This window comes from Gymnoscopelus microlampas, assembly GCF_963454915.1.
Source record: "Gymnoscopelus microlampas genome assembly, chromosome: 22".
NCBI lineage: Eukaryota > Metazoa > Chordata > Actinopteri > Myctophiformes > Myctophidae > Gymnoscopelus > Gymnoscopelus microlampas.
Window position 1 is genome coordinate 11,730,761 of NC_139959.1, and position 23,222 is coordinate 11,753,982.

General features: G+C 42.8%; 1 protein-coding gene across 3 annotated transcripts in view; it reads right to left on the reverse strand.

Annotated features, from left to right (window-relative positions):
* Positions 1-3,239: 3,239 nt before the first annotated feature.
* Positions 3,240-23,222, reverse strand: part of nck1b (NCK adaptor protein 1b) — a 46,800-nt gene continuing 26,817 nt past the window's right edge. For 2 of the 3 annotated variants that reach the window (XM_084049212.1, XM_084049213.1), the window contains exons 4-5: positions 4,892-5,664; positions 3,240-4,155 (exon numbers count right to left, since the gene is read on the reverse strand). In XM_084049212.1, coding sequence (XP_083905338.1) covers positions 3,955-4,155; positions 4,892-5,664 — 974 coding nt within the window. In that variant the 3' untranslated portion in view covers positions 3,240-3,954. Of the gene's footprint in view, positions 4,156-4,891; positions 5,665-18,504; positions 18,624-23,222 lie in introns of those variants that run through there. The other variant, XM_084049214.1, reaches the window with a different exon arrangement.

Genomic DNA, 23,222 nt, shown 5'->3' on the forward strand with positions numbered 1-23,222 from the left:
TGTAGGCTATATTTAGTAACCTGCTGGAAGGGGAACTGTTACTTAAAAGCTGGAGAAAATGTTAAGAAATACAGCGTGCTTGCCCAACTATTTCACCATCATAATCGCATGGCCTGTTCCATGGAGCTGATACAAAGGGGTGTTTAGCTTGTTATTAATTCAGTTCCTACAGTAAATGGACACAATAGTATATAAATATACATACTATACTATGTCATAGAAAAAATAAGTCATGCAATACAATGGCTGCCAACTCTCCTGCCAACCCTCTGCCATTTTTTTTGTTTTTGTCACATTCCTGAGCCAATCATTTGATGACCGTCAGAAGAGTCTCCTACTGAGTCTCCTATTGAACGATGACCCGCGGTCATCAAATTATTGGCTTAGGAATAAGACAAAAACAAAAAAATCTCCATGAATTCAAGGCTTCATGGGGTGTGTAATTGATAGAAAATAAGTCATTTTTTGGGGGGTGAACTACTCCTTTAAGTCTATGTTGGATTATTACATTATTGCTGATTAAAATGGGATTGTTACTACCTCACTGTTGAGCTCTCGTCTTCACAGAAACATACAAAAATATAATTCTGTCATCTAATAAACACTATAGGCTACCATATGATTCTGCCCGCTAATGAACACTATACCATATGCATGGAATAAAGCAAAAATAAAATATGACTGAAAGTCCTCCAAATCTGTGATTTGTGAAACAGCATGAAAGGAGTCCCTCCACATCAGCGCTCCGCTTCCTAAACAATTAACACAATATGTAAAATAACGATGTTTAGGTATTATCCTTCTAAACCTTGCTGTTCTACATACAGCCAAACCGTTGAAGAAATTGCAGATTGATAGGATAGGCTTTAACCATTTAACCGCTTTTATGATAAATCTGAGACATTTAGGGATTTATGGAGGATGCTTCTGAAAATGTATTCTATTGTTAGTTTGACCACTTCAAATACTCTTTAATCCTAAAATAGCTAACAACAAAAATAGCTGATCCACAAGCTCACAACATGTCGCGGCGTGACACGTTGAGCTTGTAGATCAGCTATTTTCAGTGCTTGACATGCTTCTATGGAATCCCAATGACTAAAATCGGTTGTGGCGACAGAACCTTAATCCATGCATATGATTCTGCCATCTAATGAACACTATACCACAGTGGTTCACAACCAGTGGTCCTTGAGGGGGTTCCAGGGGATCCCCAGCAAAAGGTGTTAATACATTTTCACCTCTTTATCCATATTGTATACTGTACGTTGGCCATTGAAAAATAGCACATATACAAGCTCACAGCGTGTCACTTCGTCCCGCGCTGCAGCTTGTTTATCTGCTATTATTGAACATTTTCAAAAAAGTGTTTTGTAGAATTTTGCATTTTTTAACACATATCTTCTCTTCTGGGGGTCCCTGGCACAAAACATTTTCAGATGGTCGTCCGCGCCCAAATGTATATCAATTTAGGGGTCCTTGGCATGAAAAAGGTTGAAAACCACTGCTATACCATATCGTCTCTGTCGGGTGGAAACCTCACATGTTACAAAACTGTTACTTTCGCTGTCGCCTCACAGCAAGAAGGTCCTGGGTTCGATTCCCGCCGGGGACGCTGTGGGCGCTGGGGGCGTGTCTTCTCCTCCGCGTCATCAGCGCCCATAGCCTAGGTGGGGTTGGCGAAAGGGCCTACTCTGTGTGGAGTTTGCATGTTCTCCCCGTGTCTCCCAGGGTTGTTAATACCCTCACAAAACATGTAGTAATCCTGGTCACTATACCGCCTCCCCCACGACAGCCGGGGCGCCTGATGGAGGGGAAGGGAACTGGTTGGAATAACGTGTTCCTTCCACACGCTACGTCCTACCAGGGAAACTCCCCCCTGCCAGGTGACAAGAAGGTCAGTTGGCTCTCATGCACTGAAGGAAGCATGAGCTCGGCCCTGGCCTCCCCAGGCTGTGGGGGACTGGTGTAGTGCTGGTGTAGGACTGGTGTAGCGCCCAGGATCACTTAGGAAATTGGCACCGGGTGAAAAAAAATGGGTTACAAAAATCGCGGGATAAAAATTATAATTTAGGGAAAAAAACTGTTCCTTTCCAGCAAACGTAGCAGATCTACAAGCTCAAAACGCGTGGCTTTAAGCCGTGTTTCGAGCTTGTAGATCTGCTACTTTTGATGCTTCTGTGTGACACTGTACTATAATCAAGTAGGGCGTTCATTTTCGAAAAAACAGAAAGTTAGAATAACAGTTCTAACTTTTTTTCTGCCCGACGGCGATGATATGATTCCGTCCTGTAATACATAAACACTACACATTACTATGTTGTCACTAAAACAGTTTGGCAAATGCTTTTGAATTGTTTGTTCTCCAGGCAACACTGGGGAGGACACATCACCCTCCAATGGAGGGCTAGTGAGAGGGGTGTGGTCGCTGCACTAAACCAGTCTCCATATTCAAAGAAAATTTAACCCATTCAATCCGGGAACACATACTGTGTCATTTTAGATTTTTTGCTATAACATTTATTTTATACTTTGGGCTATTCAAAATTAGCATATCCTACAAGCTCATAGTGCAGCACCGAGTGCCACGCTACGAGCTTGTAGTTCTGCTATTTTAGAAAAATCTTGAACATTTGTGCAACATTATGTTTTGAAAGAACATTTTGAACTCAAATCTTTGCTTCTGGGGGTCCCTGGAACTTTTGATGGGGATCGGCAGCCAAAATCATACAATGTTGGAGGTCCTTGACATGAAAAGGTTTGAGAACCACTGATATAACATAAGTTTTTGCAACAAGATTTGCAAAAATGTTCATGATTTTTCCAAGCTCATAGTGCGGCACTCGGTGTCGTGCTATGAGCTTGTATATCTGAATAGCCAAAGAAATCTAAAATGACAGATGTGGTCCCGGATTGAATGGGTTAAAAAAAGAAAAAAAGAGATTGATTTCTTCGGCTCCTCTGTAAATGTTCTCTTTCTGCCATTGCTGGTATGATTATATGAAGCTTTCTAAACTGTCACACACCACCATAGGGATTTTTTTTTAAATGAAAGGGACTAGCAGAGCTAAATGAAAAAACAAGAAATGCTTTCAACGTATTAGGTTTCATCATACACAGATAGGAGAATCATATTTCTTACCTGTAATCATCGGAATCATCGTCAAAAGCAAACCCACAGCGTGACACTCCAATGTCCGTAAACCACGATCTGACAAAAGAAATCCTTCCAATAAATATACTTTGGTCACTTATTTTTATTCATGATTAGCAGTTAGCAAAAGCTGTGGATTACTGTGTCCACACCGTAGCATTTTATGAAGAATGAGTTAAGACAGACAAACACAAAAAAATGAGTTGAAATGTAAAGAACTTCAGGCTAAACGCTGGATGTCGCAAACACCCATCATCTGAAGATGCTTCATATTCTGTTGTTGTCGAGTACGGGGATAGAGTTAAAAATCATCACATTTTTAAAAAGAAACTGTTAAAAAGAATATATATTATCAACAACAACAAAAAAAAGAAAAACTAAATGTAGATCTAATAGGTGTCAAGGTGGAAATACATGGCATTGCCTATGACCTAAACACATCTGGATATTTTAGAACGGTCGACCAAGAGGTCTGTAGTCCAAACTCTCGGGAGTCCAAAGTCTTTTTATCTCCCTCCGTCCGTTTCTCTTTCTCTCTCTCTCTCTCTCTCTCTCTCTCACTCTTACTTTCTCCCCGGTCTCCTCTTGGAATGCTCACAATTTCCAGCACATACGTCCTGATATTAAGTCTTCAGGTGTTTTGAGTTTTGAATGTTAGTGTGTGTCCTTGCGTGAGTGTAGTTTGGTGCACGAGTTGATGTGTGTGTGTGTGTGTGTGTGTGTGTGTGTGTGTGTGTGTGTGTGTGTGTGTGTGTGTGTGTGTGTGTGTGTGTGTGTGTCTGTCTGTAAAGTGAGAGAGATCAGGAGGAGGCCAGCGCCTTGATCAGGTACAGTTTGTCCCCCTGCTCGCTGGTGAAGATGGGGGCCTTTTTGTAGTGTTCCACCAGCTCCTCCATAGAGTTGAACTTGCGCTGTCCGATGCAGTAGAGGCTTTCCTTCAGCTGCACCTTGAAATGCTTGTTCTTGCCCTGCGCTTTCAGGGAGATGGAGAAGTCGTTTGGCTAAAAGACAGTGAGAGAGGAGGAGACAGGAAGGAGTTGAACATTAGCCTTCAAGTTAATAATTAAAGCAGTTATTAAGAGGCATACAATGGAAACAGATGGTACATGTACACAGTGGTGGAAAAAGTACACAAATTGTTTACTTAGGTAAAAGTATCAATACTGCAATGCAGAAATACTCTTACAAGTAAAAGTACGGAAATCGAAATTTACTTGAGTAAAAGTACAAAAGTATTGGCATCAAAATATACTGAAAGTATCAAAAGTAAAAGTACTAGTTATGCAGAATGTCTAAAATGTGTAAAAGTCTTTTGAAAAGAGCAGATCTACAAGCTGATGCGACGCGTTGTGAGCTTGTAGATCGGCTGTTTTCAAATAGCCAAAGTTTAAATAGGGCTGAAGTGGTAAATGTATGTTTTGTAATAATAATCAAAATCTACTCTAATCTAAGTAACTAGTAACAAAAGTTTTCAAATAATTGTAGTGGAGTAAAAGTACGATATTTGCCTCTGAGATGTAGTGGAGTAGAAGTAAAAGTACAGAAAATTGGAAATACTCCAGTAAAGTAAAAAAAAATACCTCAAAATTGTACTTAAGTACAGTACTTGAGTAAATGCACTTAGTTACCTTCCACCACTGCATGAACACAGAGTGAGTGTTGACTTTATTCTAATCTCAAACCAATAAATCAATAACCAGATGTGACCACATTGCGCTTGGCTACGTTGGTACTGACCGATGACTCGCTGTCGCGGATGAGGAAGTCTCCCTCCGAGCCCCGCTGGTTGAGGGCCACCTCCGCCTGGTGGCGCGTCACCTTGCCGTAGTACCACTCCTTCCCCGCGAAGCGCCCGACGGTCGAGGGCGAGATGTAGTCACAGTCGGGCGTGGGCGGCCCGGCGGGCGCCGCCAGCGGATTGTGGGCGGTGGAGGTGGAGTCCATCACCGTCACGTAGTTCTTGGGCACCAAGCCCACCTGTCCGTCCGACTTGCGGCACTTCCACCACTCGGGGTCGTTCTCGGGCTTCTCCACAACGTCCATCACCTCGCCCTTCTCAAAGTTCAGCTCCTCGTCGTTGCCCGAGTTGAACGGGTAGAGCGCCTGCACCGTGTGCAGCACCCGGTTGCCGTTCGTGGCGCTGTTCACCACCGTGAACAGCTTCTCCGTCAGCGACCCCGCTGGGTCGCCCATGCCTCCCACGCCGCCGCCGCCGCCTCCTCCCCCCGCGGTCCCGTCCATGTCCTCCGTGACGTAGTTGGAGGGGAACCAGCCGCACCGCCCGTTGTAGCTGCCGCGCCACCAGCCGTCGCTGCACTTCTCCATCACCACCACCCGCGTGCCTTTCACCAGCGACAGCTCGTCCTCGCGCTCGGCCGTGTAGCTGAACTTGACCAGGGCGGGCAGGTTGAGGTCGTACAGCCGCTCGCCGTTGTCCGCGTACATGTCCGCGTCGGCATTGGAGGCCGTCTCTCTCATCCCCGCCTTTCTGCTCTTCACCTTTCCGATTCCTAGAGAGAACAACCCGGGACACAGTGTGTTAGACTTAGCCATGGTGCTTTTACTTAGCCAGAGAATGAAATGAACCACAGTAGAACATTTACAGTAAGTAAGTAGGTTGGAGAGGCTTATTGTCAGTATGTCAGCCTGAGAATGCGGGCGTCTATCCCTGTTTCAAAGCTCTAACCACCGTTCCAAACACTTTTTATGGGTCGCAGGTCAATATCCCTTTTTTTTTAGTTTCCTACATTTTGTTATTAATTATTATTCTTTCAACAAAAGAAAACTCATAACAAATTCAAACATTTTTCGAAGAATTTCATTAATAAAGAAAAAATCTAAGAAATTCCACAAATTAGGGGGGAAACACTTAAGTAGTAGTGAAAATAGCCAATCTATAAGCTCACAACGCATCGTGATGCGATGCGTTGTGAGATTGTAGATCGGCTATTTTTTACATTACATAAGTCATTTATCCAAACAATAAGTACAATAAGTGCATTCAACATAGGTAGGCAAGAAAACTACAAATCACCAGAACTCTTAAGCGTATTCCCTTATAAAACAAGCAACTAAGAGTGTATACCTAGCGCAAAGGTAAAAGTGCAATATATCAGCTACCTACTTTCTTAAACAGATGAGACAAATAGGAAAGTCAAATGAGCAAGAGCTAAAACAAATAAGTGTATCAAATAAACAAGATCCAATAAAACAAGAGCTTGTACAAGTAATTGACAACAAGTAGGCAAGGCTAAGAGGAAAGGTCAGGGTAGTGTTTCCTGAAGAGGTGGGTTTCCACTAGTTTGGGTCCCGCGAGGACATCATATTTCTCTTCTGGGTCTCGAGCTAAAATGTTTGGGAACCACTGCACTAGACCTCCTGGGAGATGGTTTGCTGAGGTCGAGCGCAACACCTACCGTCAGCTCCCACTACTTACCGCACGTCTTACGCTACCCAAGCTGTGCTACACTCATACACAGAGTGCCCAGAATTGGACCCAGGACATTGTGGTCCAAAGGCCAGTGCACTACCGACTGAGCTACCCAGACACTAGAAAGAGAAGTAAAATTCTCTGCTCAATGTATAGCCTGAAGCTTTATGTTATTGGTAATCTACAAGAAGGTCCGTCGATTGGATGAATCTGTCATAGAAAGAAGAAACAAGCCCCGATGAAGCTGTACGCAAAGATTTTGTACCTGCACTATTGAATAAAGGGAAGCGATTTAGCCCTTGTATTCACACTGAACTCTTTAGCTTATGGCAAGACTCAGAAACATACAGCATTTACATACATTCATATAGTAGGAATGCACGGATGTCAGTCAGCTCATCAGCGTTGGTCCATAATTGCTTAAAATGCGTTACTGGTAAAGGACAAATACAAAAATGCTTGACACTGTACGTTGGACATCTTTCCAACCTATAGTGTCTGTCGTTTTTATCTCATTCAGGGAATGCTAACACTTGATAACAGTGTACTAGCGCTCAGTAATAACTGAGGGCAGGTAGAAAATGTTTTTGACATCTGCAACACGTATCGATATCAAAGTTACAGTAAAGTAGCAGGTAAACATGGTGATACCGGAGGAAAATATGAAGAAAACCTGAGCCAATGCTATTTCTAAGCAGGTCGCATGAATTTCAGCAGCATTTGCTGCTTGACTTGTGCCATCTGTACACTGTTGTGTAACAAGTCTCATCATCACACGACTACACCACACACACACAAGAGAGATCTTTGAAAATACCAGGCAGCGATAATAAGCATTAGAGGTTGTGTTGAAACACAGGGAGGGCGAGTGGGCGAGTAGAGTCGACCTTATTATCACTCCTTCACCACATTACAGTACCTAGTGAGGCCTTAACCCCCACGCCTTCCCAAAGCATTCCTGGGGATTAGGGTCGAGCGTCTAAAGAAATGAAAATGGCAATGGACCATATTCACACGCTGGCCACTTACATGATGCTCAGGGCGTAGGAACCTCTCTGATACAGGCTGTAAAAAATATTGAATGAGATTAACCCATTAAGACCTGAGACCGGTTCTACAAAATGTCTTCTAAATCCTAACAGTTTTTGGGAAAAACCTATGTTGCTGTCAGTAGTGCTCAAACTTTTTCATTTCAAGGACCCCCAAAATAATATGTATTTGGCCGCCGACCCCCATCTCAAAATATTTTGTTTCAGGGAACCCCAGACGCAAAGACTTGAGTTAAAATGTATTAAAATGTATTCAAAAGATATATTCACAGATTTGCACAATCTTTAACAATGTGTGTGTACAATCAGTGTGCAAAGCTAGCTGCAAATGAGTTTGGCCGTCTTATTATGTCACAATGCAATGTGAAATGGGTGAAATCATGACTATCCACAAATTCACATAGGCAGTGTGTTCAAGTTTAATTGAGTCTACGTGTTACACCGCGTGACATCCGAGGGAACGTTTTACCTAAAAAACGAAATAAATAAACAAAAGGAGGACAATTTGGAACAGTCTCGACTTGGCCGGAGAGGACAACATAGGTAAATTGGCAATTCTCTATAGGGAGCTATTTATATTGTCTGTCATTTTCCACAAAACTGTCTGCAAATAGACAAAGTATAGTGACTGATTCACTGATACAACACATGAAATCGGTAATGCCTCAATAATTGGTACGGTAATTTTCCGTTGACACAACATCTTTAAAATGTTGGTAGCCGTTTATATAATAGTTTCACGTTGTCAAAACATGGCCCAAAATGACTGAGATACCTGTCATAGCCTCTTTGTCATAGCCTAGCATTAGAATGGGCTGGATCAACCGCAGTCCTTTTTGCCTCATTTATGCTACAATGTGGCTATTTCGTCTGGGACGGCAATGAGGTGGCCAGTATCATACAGTGTGTGGTCACCTTTAGGGAAATGAAAACAGGAATCAGAAGCAAAGATGGAGAACTGATTTTTTTAAACAAAAACAACAAAAAAAACACACAAAAAACGAAACAATTAAATTAAATTCTTTGACGACATAAAGGTATAGGTAGGCTCAGCCTATGCCAGATAGTGCAAGTTGTTTTTGCAGAAAAAAGGGGAAAAAGTGTGTTTACGATGCTACTTTAAAGTACTGGAACATTCACTCAACTGTATCGCAAAAACAGCCAAGAACCCACTGAGAGCTCAGTACTGTAATTACATATCCCTTCTTCTTGGAGTTTGCTAACAATCTAGCTAGCTCCTCTGCACTCCAGTCCAGCTGTGAGTAAAAACTAGCTGCTTCACCTCTGACTTTGCAGGCAAAAAGGGGCCAGTCACATTTCTGCGGCGCTAATCACATTGTGTTAATCACCTCGGTTGCCCTGACATCTCTCCAGGCCTGAGCGGGTCTGGCCCGTACCGCAGCTCTCCCCTTCACTTCTGCCAACACTCTCCCTGGCTCTCTCCTTCCCTTTGCTCTGTGTCTCCTGTCTCACACATTCTCCGGTCCCTTAATCTCTTCCCGTTTTGTTCCCTCTTTAGTCTTTACCCTCCTAGCTCCTCGTTAAACACAGAGTTGATAAGTTTGTCCAATGTCCACAATACGTGGTGATTATGCAAAGGGCATATTTATCAACACTGCATCAACAGCGGTTTAGCAAAGGACTAGTTAGTCTTTTGCTATTTGTCCAAATGTCAGCCGATGAAAGAGGTGAAATAAATATAAATGTCGGCTGGTTTTCTTGAGCAGGGCCAACTTGCTAGGCCTAGCTTACACACACACACACACACACACACACACACACACACACACACACACACACACACACACACACACACACACACACACACACACACACACACACACACACACACACACACACACACACACACACACACACACACACACACACACACACAAAAGCAGGCTATCTCCTTGGCTGCCTGCACCACACAAAACGACACACTCGGTGACAGTGACCAAAGGTTTGTGATCTAGCATGGGTCCTGTTGCGCAGTCCTACACTATGTAGGATTGTGCCTAGTCACACCAGCACTGTGACCATAGCCTAGATAGAAGGGGGATTACCAGGCCCCACTGGCCTCTCCTTGAAGCTACAGAGCCCTGAAGCCTTGCTTTAGCATGCTTGTGGTCATACTCTTTACCGGACAGGAATTTCCCTCTTGGCAGCCTGGCAGATTAACCGGCATGTGAGACACATGCATACTGTAGATAGTACAGTGACAACACCAGGGCTGCCCACTTTCCAAGAGGAGACTCAGCAAAACCCAGTGGGTCCATTTTTACACTTTCAAAGTTGAATTAACCACATAAACTAAAGCTGTACCGACACTATTTCTTCTTTCCCGATACCGATTCCGAATGCGTATCGTTCGATACTGAGTACCGATCCGAGTGTGTAATTTAAACAAATCTAGGACAGTGGTTCTCAAAGTTGGGTCCAGGGAGTATCTGGGTTCCTTGAGGGGGTTCCAAATGGACCCTTACAGGTCTGTAACTCTGAGAGTGTAAAAATGGAACCAAATGGACCTTTACGGTTTCATTTGTACACTCTCAGAGTTATGGGTGTCCTTGAAATTAAAAGGTTTGAGAACCACTGATCTCGTAATAAATCAATTGTTAAAGTGCAGCCAGAACAGAAGTTGGTTAAATAATAATGTAGATAGTACAGTAAGAGTATAAAATGGTCGTGCAACATCAACTGAAGCATTCAAAATATGACTGTAAATGAACCATCATCATGTGATAGCATTACATGTTATCGGAATGGCACAGACTGGCATACTCACCGATACCAGCATTTTAAGCAGTATCATCAGCTTTTCCGATACTGGTATTGGAACAACTCTAACATGAACCCTAGCGTCACTATTCGGAACGCATCTGTGTGTCATTTTAAGATTTCTTTTGCTAATCAAAAATGGCAGATATATAAGCTCATAGCACGGCACTGAGTGCCGTGCTATGAGCTTGTAGATCTGCTTTTTTTTGGGAAAAATATTGAAAATTTGTGCCAATCTTTACATTTCTGAATTCTTTTAAAGCAAACTTTTGTCAAATATTTTGTTCCAGGGACCCCCCAGAAGCAAAGATTTGAGTTACAAATGTTCGCTTTAAAAATATATATATATTCAAAGATTTGCTCACATTTTCATGATCTTTCCAAAAATAGCAGATCTACATGAGCTTGTAGATCTGCTATTTTTGAATAGCCAAATAAATCTAAAGTGACACAGATGCGTTCCCGGTCTTAATGGGTTAAGATCGGGTATTTTCAGCAAAGAGATTAGGTGTAGAGGGAAATCTAGAAGATCTAGTATAGAGCCATGAGGCCAGGGGACTCCAGTCAACTATGCACATAGGGTTTAACGCTCCGGATTGTGCTGTGCAGTGACCAGCTCTAACAACCATAGTCAGTCGGTATCGGGAAGGAAAAAATGGTATCGGTTCATCTCTAAAAGTAATACCTTGCAATTCTTGTATGCATCGATCACATTTCTGTCAGCACAAGCCTTCTGGCTGTCACCAAATAACTATTTGACTCAGGCCAACAGCAGTAGACCAGACACAGTTAAGACTAGAGGCAGACTTGGATAGCAGACACAAAGAGCAGATGAAAGCAGTGACTCTTTATTTCTGATTACGTTCGCAGGGCTGTTGCTTGCATAATCAAAAATCAGCTTGGTGAAATTACACAGGAAGGCAGGGTGTAGTCCCCAGGGACAGTCCTAAGAGAATGATGCGTGCATACAGTGTGTGTGTGTGTGTGTGTGTGTGTGTGTGTGTGTGTGTGTGTGTGTGTGTGTGTGTGTGTGTGTGTGTGTGTGTGTGTGTGTGTGTGTGTGTGCGCGTGTGTTTGTTTGTTTTCTGAGCAGCAAGAACATGACTAATGTAATGACGCCATACTAAACCTTCTTCACCACAGATAAATTGTCGCCGAAAGGTTGCCTGTGACTCAACAAGAGTAGAAGCAAATTTCATGGTAGAGCTGCAAGTTCAGAGTCAAAGTGCTTCCAGGTAGACCCTATCATTAGTCAACACAGCTCTACATAACTACAGCCTCCAGACAGAGAGTTAGGACTACCGTCTATGGCTACGTCTAGTTATGCCATCATCGCTACTTAACAGATGCCAACACCAAATCAGACAAAGAAAGAAAAAATAGACCAAAAAAACAGATATTGGGCTGGAAATCGATCCATACAGCTTCAAATCAAACAGTGTGACAGGAGGAAATCTACAAAGTCATTATTTCAAGAATCTCTCTTTGATAAAGGCTGCTAACACAACTCGTCTTAATTTCAGCCACCCTTCAATGTGAAATGAGAGAGGTTAACAATTCCAAAATGAGGTTGATAGAACACAAAAAACGACCTAAAGTATAACAAATTCTATGTCAATGTTCTGGTCAAATTGACATTTCTGCCTAACTCTACTCTCCTAACACTGCTGCTTCATTGTGCCTTATTGCCCATGTCCTCAGCCTATCAGCATAGTTGTAACATTCCAAAGTCAGTTTCTGCCCATGTCATTTTAAAGTCAACCTTTTGACCTAGATAGAAATTAGTTTTCAATGTAACAAGCATGCTGATAGGCTGAGGACTTGGTCAAAAAAGCAGGATGAATCAGCAGTGTTGGGAGAGTAGACTTAGGCAGATAAACATGACTTAGGCAAAATTAGTTTTTTTCTCATGATTGCCTAAGTAGGATAATGATTTTTTATTTCTTCTTTTCTGAACTTAAAAATATGACTTAGGCAATGATGCTATGAGGCCAATGAAATGCAAGTGGGGAAGAAAAACAATGAAAAGTAAGAAAGTGCAGGTGCAAGCTCCAGGATACGTGCACAGTTGGAAATTAAATGACCTAGTTAGCTCCAAACAAAAGGTCAGAGAGGTGAGCTCTACATGAAAACAACCTCTTTTAGCTTAAATTGAGTACATCTAACTTGGGCTTCCTGGCCAGGTGACATCAGGATGGCTGTGCTGTTATCGCACGTGCCATCACTGGAGTTGACTTGATGCTTCCTGATGTAGTCAAATGAACGCTTTGCATTAAGCAAGCATGGAACTCAAAACTAGCTACATTATTTGCTCGGCTGCTAAACCTAAGCCAATGTTAACAGAAGGGAAGGAGGATTTTGCATTCCCTATCTATGTCGGCCATCTTGCTCTTACTTAATATTTGGGGGGTGAGGACCTCTACCCCGTTGGGATAGGGTTACACACACACTCCCAAGTATGAAGTAAGAGCAAACGTTTCTCTGGGGGTCCCCAGCCAACAGATGTGTTGGATCCAGTGTCATTACTGATAAGTGACAACTTTAATCAATCTTAGATTATGTGTTGATGAGTTATGTTAACCCATTAAGACCTGAGTCCGATTCTACAAATGTCTTCTACATCAGCTTTCTGAAAAACGTATGTTGCTAAATCATATCAGTGGTTCTCAAACTTTGTATTTGGCCGCTGACCCCCATCAAAGATTTTGTTCCAGGGACCCCCAGAAGCAAAGATTTGAGTAAAAAATGTTTGTTTTAAAAAAAATTTTTTAATCAAAAATAGCAGATCTACACGCTCGCAGAGCGGAACAAAGTGCCGCGCTATGAGCTTAAATATCTGTTTTTTGAATAGCCAAAGTATAAAATAATGGTTAGTGGTTAAAATCTAAAATGACACTGATGCTTTCCCGGATTGAATGGGTGAAACTGCAGGGTGAAACAAACAGGTCTGACCTTTAGCACACAATTGAACGCAAACAAGGACGGTGCATACCTTCCGGATCTTCTTCCTAATTAAGTAAAAAATATTTAAATGTTTTTATTACGCTGAACCGGGTTATGTAATTTTACACATTGGCAGAATCGATCCACTTTGCTCACTTTCATTTGTGTGCTAAAAGTGTGACTTTGAGACTTGTTTGACCACATATGGATCATCATTCTTTTTTTCTACAGAGTAAATATTGACGATATCTCGCCAACAAGACACTGCAAATACACAACCCAAACTCACTTTCAAAGCTCAAGCTTTTGGTGTACCTTAGGGCAGTGCCAAGCACATTACGTATCATAGGGTCAATTAGAAGGAAAAAAAAGCTTGACAAACAAAACAAGACCCAAGGCTAAACAGTCACAGCATCTGTCAAATTGCAAAATCTATGGAATTCACTCCCTTCCAAATGATTGCATTTCCACAGTGCGTGTGGACAGGAAGTGGTCCACATGACTGGACATTGGACAATGCAAAGGAGAAGTTAACGCCATGTTAGCAGTGTGTAAAATACAAATATGACGATAGCAGGAACACTACTTGAGATACAGTGGTGTAAAGTAACTAAGTACATTTACTTAAGTTTTGTACTTAAGTAAAATTGTTACTTTACTGGAGTATTTCCAGTTTTCACTCCACTTCTACTCCACTAAATCTCAGAGGCTAATATTACACTTTTACTCCACTGTAATTCAAAACTTTAGTTACTAATTACTTTGTAGATTTGGATTATTATTACAAAACATACATTAACCACTTCAGCCCTATTTAAACTGTGGCTATTTGAAAATAGCCGATCTACAAGCTCACAACACGTCACAATACGGACCAGTCTGGTTCCGCTAACTCCTACCTACTGTAGGAGAGGAAGGACAATTCTGTCTTTCTCTGTCGCCACACTTCCCTCCACCTACGGCCTAAACACCACCTACAACATTGTGTGTGTGACTGTGTATGAGTGTTTCTGTGTGTGTGTGTGGGTGTGTATGCGCATTCACACACGCCATGCGCTAGCCTAAGCCACAAGCTACTTAGAGAAGCCTTTCAAAATGGGGAAGGAAAATGAACTCATTGTGCACTGGAAATTCTTCTCTCTCTCTCTCCACGTCAAACGCTCCTTCCTGCGAGTTTCCTGAGAAGAGGATGCTGAGACAGGAAGCGCTGTCGCATCAAATGCCAGTAAATCAGAGAAAGAAGAGAAAAGAAAACAAACAACCAAACAAAAAAAACGACCAAGGACATGCTTGTTTATCCCAACAACAACAAGTTCACTTTTTCTTTTCAAAAGATGAGGTAAGCCAGCGGGAGCAGACGAAAGTGCCGGGGAGTTTATTCTACTAACAGCGATGGACAGGAACTGGGGTTCTCGTTTTGAACGCTGGCCTCCCTGTCCTGGCTGGCTGTCCATTGTCTGCCAGGGCCCTCTCTCGACCCCTCCGCTTCCCTCCTTTCCACGGCTCTTCCTCTGTGGGCGACAACACCCCGCGTCAGCCTGTCTGACAGTGGCTGAACATCCCCCTCGTCTAACGGACCATTTGGACCAACTTCAAAATAGGAACGCTTAGTTTACGCTTATTTTTTAAGGGAAACATATTTTTTTCAGGTTTTGATCTTGAACCTAAATATTAAATCTAGCTTTCCTATAACAGTTGACTGATTACGGTGTGTAATATCCTGAAACTAGTCACGTGGTCATATTCTAGTCGCGCGTTACCCTAGCCATTTAAATTATTACTCAGCAACATTCATCCATTTGTACGTCAAATAGCAAAAATTGATTATCTACAAGCTCACTGCTATTTTCGCCGAATGTTCGCCTATTATGCCATGCCCTGAATAGGGACTCTATAGAGTCCATGGGGTTCATGTATGTCTCTAAAAGTGCCTTCAGGCCACTGAAAACTCAGTGTCACATGTTTCACACATACTACAACCAGATGGCAGTCAATATGGCAGCACGCGTTTGGCTGAGCGCAGAGCATACGCACAGAATGCCACTATAACTGCCTGGAAAAGACAAAGGATGTGAACAGAATGTGTGTAGGGCTGTCACGATTACAACATTTAAGTTGACGATTAATTGTCATACGAATTATTGCGATTAACGATTTAATTGTGTTTCTGTCGCTGAAAACTGGAGCATAATGAATAAAAGTTACATTTCTGTTTGGCTTTTGGTCTTTGTAATCAAAAGGGCAGATATGACAGATAACTTCAATATACAAATAAAATAATTGTATACTTTCAAAAAATAAATTGAGGAAATAGCAGAAATAGCTGATCTACAAGCTTGTAGATCTGCTATTTCTGCTGTTATATTTGAAAATTTACTTTTCATCATGGAAACTATTTTGACGATAATGACGATTATGCAGAAATAATTGCGATATCTGAAATAATTGCGATAAGACAAGACGATTCTGTAATAATTGTGACAGGCCTAAATGTGTGCAGGCCAGGGTTTGGAGTGTTCCACAGTGGAACCCTGCAGGTTCAATCAAGGCCTGTTGCGCCAACACGGCTGACAGATAGCCACGCAGGAAATGCACAGGCCTCTTTCAACTTCAGCTGTCTGAGACATCAAAAGCACTCAACCATCGTCAACCTCTCTGTGATGAAGGAGAGGCAGAGAGGAGAGCGGAGAGAGGCAGGAGAACACTGCAGTTGTTTTTCACTGCTCTGGACTCTCGCTTTGTTGATGTACTTATAGCGTCAGATGCTGTGCTCAGTAGAAAGGAACAAAACAAAGAAATTGTCTTATTAATTGGCTGCTTGCACAGTGCTGCATGATGCTAACAGATCCATTCTAATACTTTCCATTTTGTATTAAGCCACGTTATTCATAAGCAAAGAGCAAAACATCTTTCAAATTGAGCTTATTGTAGCTTATTCCAGGGTAGAAATCACATACACGGAATTGTATCTGACGAGCAAATTACTAAATTATTTGTTTAATTGTAGCTGTACACTTATGGCCTATTGTGAAACATCTGCTGGAGAATATTGATGGGTACTTTAGCCTATTCACAGAAATAGGCAAATAGGCTAAACTGCAAATAAGATAAGTTACTTAAGCCAAATGCTGCCTGTAACAAGGCTACATGTATTACTATGTATCTACTACAAACCTACTCAACTCATAAACTATTCTCACTGGTGAGCATAATAGTGAACAGACAAAATTATCACATTTGAATGGCAGGCTATCCACGCCCATCAGACAAGTGGAGCAGTCCTGTAGATGTTTTCCACACTTTGTCCTCATCTCTGAGCACATTTATGATGTTGGCTACTCTTCAACGAGGCCTGCCATATGCATCACTTCCTGACTTATGCAATGCTTAATGGCAGAAGACACAGGAAAACAAAGATGGGCGGATAGCTTTAAGGGGGGAAAAACTACATTTGATAACTCTTTGGCCAAATTGTCATTCCAATGGTCAATGATAGCCTTTTGCTTCCTTACTCAGGGAGAGGAGAGTCATGACAGACCAAGTGGCAGAAAGAACAACAACAGACAGACGATCAGCCATGATTCAACTTCCTTTCAGCATCTCTCCACTTCCTCTCTGCTCCACACTCCTCCACAGCTCTGGGAGAAATGTGGCTCAAATTAGTGCTTCCGCTCGCTGGGGAGGCCAAAAGACAGGAAAACGCAGGGAGGAGGGCGGGAGGGAGAGACTAGCTAGCTCTGAAGTTTACACAAGCAACAGGGCTGTTAGCTCATCGCTATGGTTTTTACTAGCATTTTGTTTTTATTATTCATCCTATAACACTGAGTCTGATGACTACAGACAGACAGCACTCAGTCCAGGTAAGTGTATGGACACACACACACACACACACACACACACACACACACACACACACACACACACACACACACACACACACACACACACACACACACACACACACACACACACACACACACACACACACACACAAAGGTGGTGGTGAGGGTAGAGAGACAGACACACACACACACACACACACACACAAGACGGACAGAAGAGACCACTCAACAGTTACAAGGTACGATTACAACACAGACGCACGGCGGGGCCCTTTGAAAAAGTGTGTCAGCGTGGCTGTAAAGTATCCGCGGCCCTTGGAGCTGCCTGTGTAATGACATTCCTCTGATAACTGAGTGAGGTGCGGGAGATGGGAGCCCTGGCCCCCCTCAATCAGCATAGACCCCCCCCCCACACCCCACCCTTCGTCCTTCACAACACAATGACTACAGTGTTCTACATGAACACCCCGCGTCCCCGTCTACTGTAGCTCATTACTGGGAGGGAAGGGAAGGGAGGCGAAGCCAGAGGGAGCCTCCCAGAGTTGAACTAGCCTGGCCCCCGAGTGTTAGCATAACAGAAAACAGGCTTTGGCTATGTCTTGAGATATCTCTCTAAACAGGGTGGGTGGGTGGGTGGGGTGGTGGGGAGCTCTCTCTCTCTCCTAGCATGATAATGTAATCCAGTGAAAAGCAAAACCCACTCACTAAACAAGACAAAACGGGAGGGGGAATGGAGCAGGATTACCATATGTGTGTCTAGATTTTAAAAGACAGCAAGAGAGACACGGAGAGAGAGAGAGAGACACGGAGAGAGAGACAGAGAGAGAGAGAGAGAGAATGAGAGTGCTGGAGCAATTACAGGCTTCAACTCAGCAGAAGGCTTTTCAAAAGCATATCCGCCCCGTCTCTGCAGCCGCTCAGACAGGCAGACAGGGGGCTCAGCTCCCCTCGCGCCGTCGGCAGCACAAACCGCTAGCACCAAAAATCACGTTTCACACCGACTAAATATGACACCCTCATTTTGCATGCTGCCAACCCAGAAGTTGTCTTAAGAATCACAGAGAAAGTCATAAGGAGGAGGCAGGGAGAGAAAGAAAAAGAAAAGCGACAGGCCTTCCTGCAAAGCCAGAGAGAGAGAGAGAGAGAGAGAACATAAAAGAAAAGACAGCTCAAACTTGAGAAAACAAAGGAACTTCACAGAAGCCCCCCCCCGCCCCCCCTCCCCTCAAACAACAGCCTATTCACAAAAGGCTTTCAGACGAGCCCATGGAGACAGAAAGAACCAAGAAAAGTTGAAAAACTCACGAAAGAAATGTTTGAATAGGTTAGCCATGTCCATTTTGGGCTCGCTCCCTCTCCTTCCCGGCCCCTGCTCTCTCTTCCCACTGCAGCTCTAGAGCTATTCCATGTGAACACCCAGAGAGAGAGCAGGGCGGAATAGTGGAGCAGGACAGCCCACTCCACCACCGCCATGTGACCAGGCCGGGCCAATGGGAGCACAAAAAGGGAAGAGGGGCCTCCAGTCCCAACTCTGGAAGGCTGGAGCACAGAGGCCTCATGGAGAGGAGAGGAAAGGGTAGGGTGTGTGTGGGGTGGGGGCAGGCTGAGAAAGACAGAGGAGAAATGGGGAAAGAAAGATATACTAGGGCACTAGGGAGGTAAACAAGTGGCAAGGAAGAGGCATTTCATCACTATACAGAGCCAAAATGAGATGTGAAATAGTGTGCCGTCTCCCACATATACATCCTATGGAATGGGACTGTATAGCAGATGGCTGAGTCAACGGTTATTGCGTGTCACATGATTGCCAGTTGCCTATAGAGACGCACTCATAACATAACAAACCCAGGAAACATGAATCCTCATACGCACACATGTGTGTGCGCACACACACACACACACACACACACACACACACACACACACACACACACACACACACACACACACACACACACACGCCAGGACATACATCATACCCTGACACATTCCTTAAAAGGATGACACTATTCCACACCCAGCTATGAGCTAATGGTTTAAACTAATACAATGTAAAATAAATATGAATGGTCATTAATCTACTTCTCACCGTGCTCTTATTCCACACACTTTGTAAAAAGAAAACAAACTAAATCATCGTTCTTCTATTTATTAGTCGCCATCTAACCATAACTATGCAAAAAACTAAGTATTTACTAATAGGTGCTCCATATTTTGGTGTATTAGAACACATTTTGGTGTCAGTTCACGTGTTGCACTGTATCATATTTTTGTGGCGTGTGTGTGAACTCTGAGGATCGCTGTGGAGCAGCTGGCTATCACACCCTCCAAAGTATGAGAGTGTGTGTGTGTGTGTGTGTGTGTGTGTGTGTGTGTGTGTGTGTGCGTCCACAAGTGTCATCTGTAGTGTACAGCTGCTCACCTGGGGATGTGTGCTCTACAAAGACAGTGACATGTCAAGTGCTGGTTGGAATGGAGACTCACACACACAGCTGTTGCTCGTAACTCAACACACACACTTCACAGATAAGACAGATTCATATATATATACACATTAACACCAACGTTTTGGCCACCAGCCAAACATACTGAAACATCCCAGTGCTCATCATCCATTTTATTTGACCAAGTAATTACATTTTTAGATTAGATCCCATTATAGACCTCACATAGGACGGTTAGCAACTTGCCAAGTAGACACAATGGCCCTCATTTATCAACGCAGCGTATAAACCGGCGTATATTTTTCCATATATTCGGCCGTACACCAACGTCGAAGTCACATTTATCAACGCATCCTACACAGCTGATCCGAGCGTACACTTGGTCCCAGCGTTGATAAATGTCACGGCTGAAACCGAGCGTCATTTAAATAACACGCCCTTAAATATTCTCAAAACGCCCCGATTTTACGACATGAAGATTTAAGAACCAGAATACGACCAAAGAAGACATCATGAAAAGCCAATAAGAAAGAGTTTCCCTCGCTCGTCTCTCTCTCTCTCTCTCTCTCTCTCTCTCTCTCTCTCTCTCTCTCTCTCTCTCTCTCTCTCTCTCTCTCTCTCTCTCTCTCTCTCTCTCTCTCTCTCTCTCTCTCTCTCTCTCTCTCTCTCTCAGCGTATTGTCACGTAGGCTTGTAGCCTACATGAATGACATATTATCAGAGATGCTCGTAGGCCTGCGTCCTGCGTCGCTGACGCACCATATTGCGAAAGGACGCATTCATGACAACTCTAGTGCGTCCATGGGACGCAGCTCCGATTAGCTCCGATAATATATAATATTTGTCAGCTGTGATCTACATGGACTCTCTCGGTTAGGCACCGTTGGTGGAGAAGTATAACTCTCCGGTTAGACACCGTTGTACTGGAGAAGTATAACTCGGTTAAACGGCGTTGTGTGGCAGAAGCAGCAGCACAGCCCCTCGCTGTTAGTCTACGCTACACACACAGAGAGAGAGAGACGGCATGAGGACCTGCTCTTAAACGTGTTAAAACGTCTTGGATAGACCACTGTCTGGAATAATAACTGATCATCATACATACAGGTCTACTACTAATCTTTGTTGCTGTTGTCATCTTAAATTGACCAGCCAAAGTAAAATCCCCGATTTTAGAGTGTTCTCCCACTTGCTTGGAGATCAGAGTGAGTGGTGGATTAACGCATGTTGCCAATCAGCTGTGTAACATTAGCAGGTTAACGATGGCTCGTTGATCCTATGCATTTGACCCTGATTTGACCACAAAGGCAAACAAAAGCACTAATTAATGGCAGCTGTAAGTAACCGGTTGTCTATCGTCTGTGTCTTGTGTATGTTTAATAGGCAACTGGATGTTTTCTGTAGCTTAGAGATATCATAACAATTAATTCCCTGAAGAGGGTAGACCCTCTCCCTCATGCTAAACTTAAAGTGACTTATAAGGTTCCACTTCTCCTCAAAAAGACAACTTTATTTTCCTTTCTCAATGACAAGCCTAATAGTATTATTGCATGTTGACTATGTGCAATAACTGCAAGCCAATGTTCATAGGCATTGTCAGTATTTGTCTTCATTATTTCTTGAATTCCTATTTCTTTATTTGCCAATACTTCCACTGTAAGCCAGTGTTTTCAGTCTACACAATAAATAGTAAAAATAAATTCTACATTCATAAATAATACAAAATAAAATAATAATGATTAAAAGGTTCTATGATTAAATGTATTCTATTGGTCAAAGGTATGTTAAATCCACCTGTTGCCCACTACTAGTATTTCTTACCATAAGGTGTGCTAATACTACAGAATCATATACATTTGAAAAAATATATTTATGATTTTTTAATATATGTATATATATCGGTATCGGTCTTGAAAAGCAGGAACGGGTCGCACTGATCTAGATCTGCTATTTTCACAATATGTATCTGTGGAACTGAATCAAACTAAATTAAGTGCCTCAACTCCTAATTCCTCAGGGTGGGGGGTCCCCAGTTAAAATATGATTATTTTGGGGGGTCGCTGCCTGAAAAGGTTGAGATCCACTGCATCAGGATATAATGTACACAGTCACACACGCATAGAAGATATGGAGATTGGAGATCAAAGAAAACGATAGGGGGGGGGACGTGTAATTGGGGACCCATAAAATGTCCCTGGGACCCATCTAAAAGACCACCCTTGCATCCCAGGACCCATTACATTGAAAACCTAGCAACATCACTGTATTATGATACCAATCACATTGCCATGAATGGAATACTTTTGTATATTAATGTATTTAACCCATACCGAGCAGTGCGCGTCATACCGTCGGACGGGCGAGTCCCGTCCCGCTCCGCATTAATGAGAGATAGCCTGGAGAGAACATTAATGAATGAAGGCTGGTGTGTTGGACCATGGGTTAAATGTCTGATCTCCCGGTGGCCATGAAAATATAACAGCAGCACCTGTTAGACCGGTGCTCGCGCAGAAGAGTGCTCTCGCAGAAAGCGCCCGTATATTTTGAAAATAGCAGATCTACAAGCTCACAACGCGTCGCTGGCTTGTGAGCTTGTAGATCTGCTATTTTCAATACAGACAGATCTACAATCTTATCTGAATGACTGTTAAAGCAGTTTGTTTAAATAACTTTATAAAATGTTATATTTTCACAGGGATTATTTATTAGTGTAGATATACATTTTGGAGTGGATATATGTGTCCAGATGCCTGTCAGACTGTCACACAATGCTGCTCCGCAGGTCTAGAATGGAATAAACGGGCGCAGCCAACGTCAACAACTGGTCTCGACCAGACGTGAGATCTCAGCGTAAAGTAGGATGAAGCCCACGTCAGGATATATTGATAAATGCCGAAAGGTGCGGTGATCTCGCCGTACGCTCATTATTCGGGCTGCACCGCGTTGATAAATGAGGGCCAATATACCAACATTTGACTATATTAGTGGCTAAGTCCTGACTCCTCCTGACCCGATTTAACCCATTAAGACCTGAGGCCGATTCTACAAATGTCTTCTAAATCCTAACAGTTTTCTGAAAAACTAATATATCGTCGGTGTCCAGCCGGGAACAGCTAACTCCATTTTCAGTTTTTTTTTTTTTTCCATAAATCAACGCTATTGAACCCCCTTTACATCTGTGTAAAAGGAAAAAAACAAAAAAAACAATGAAAAGTATTAAAAAGTGCCTCGGACGAAAACTCCCAACTCCATTGGATCCTCAAACTGTCCGTCAAAAACAAACAACTCCCCCCTCTCGTCTACACAGTGCTGCTTCACAGCATTAGCAGTGCGCGTTGCGCAGTGAACGACAAGGAGAAACACGTAAACAGACTCCCCGTAGTCTGTTAAAACTATGCAGTGTACCTGTTTATCAAACTTAGCACTGATGCTAATGTTATGAAAACAAGTAATTATATTTCTAAAATCTATGAAGTGTTTAATGAGTTGAGCATTGTGATAAGAAGAAAGACGTTCATAGCATTTCTGTCGCGCTAGTGTTCTACCTCTTTGCAGAAGTTATTGTAATATTTAAAGTCCTGTT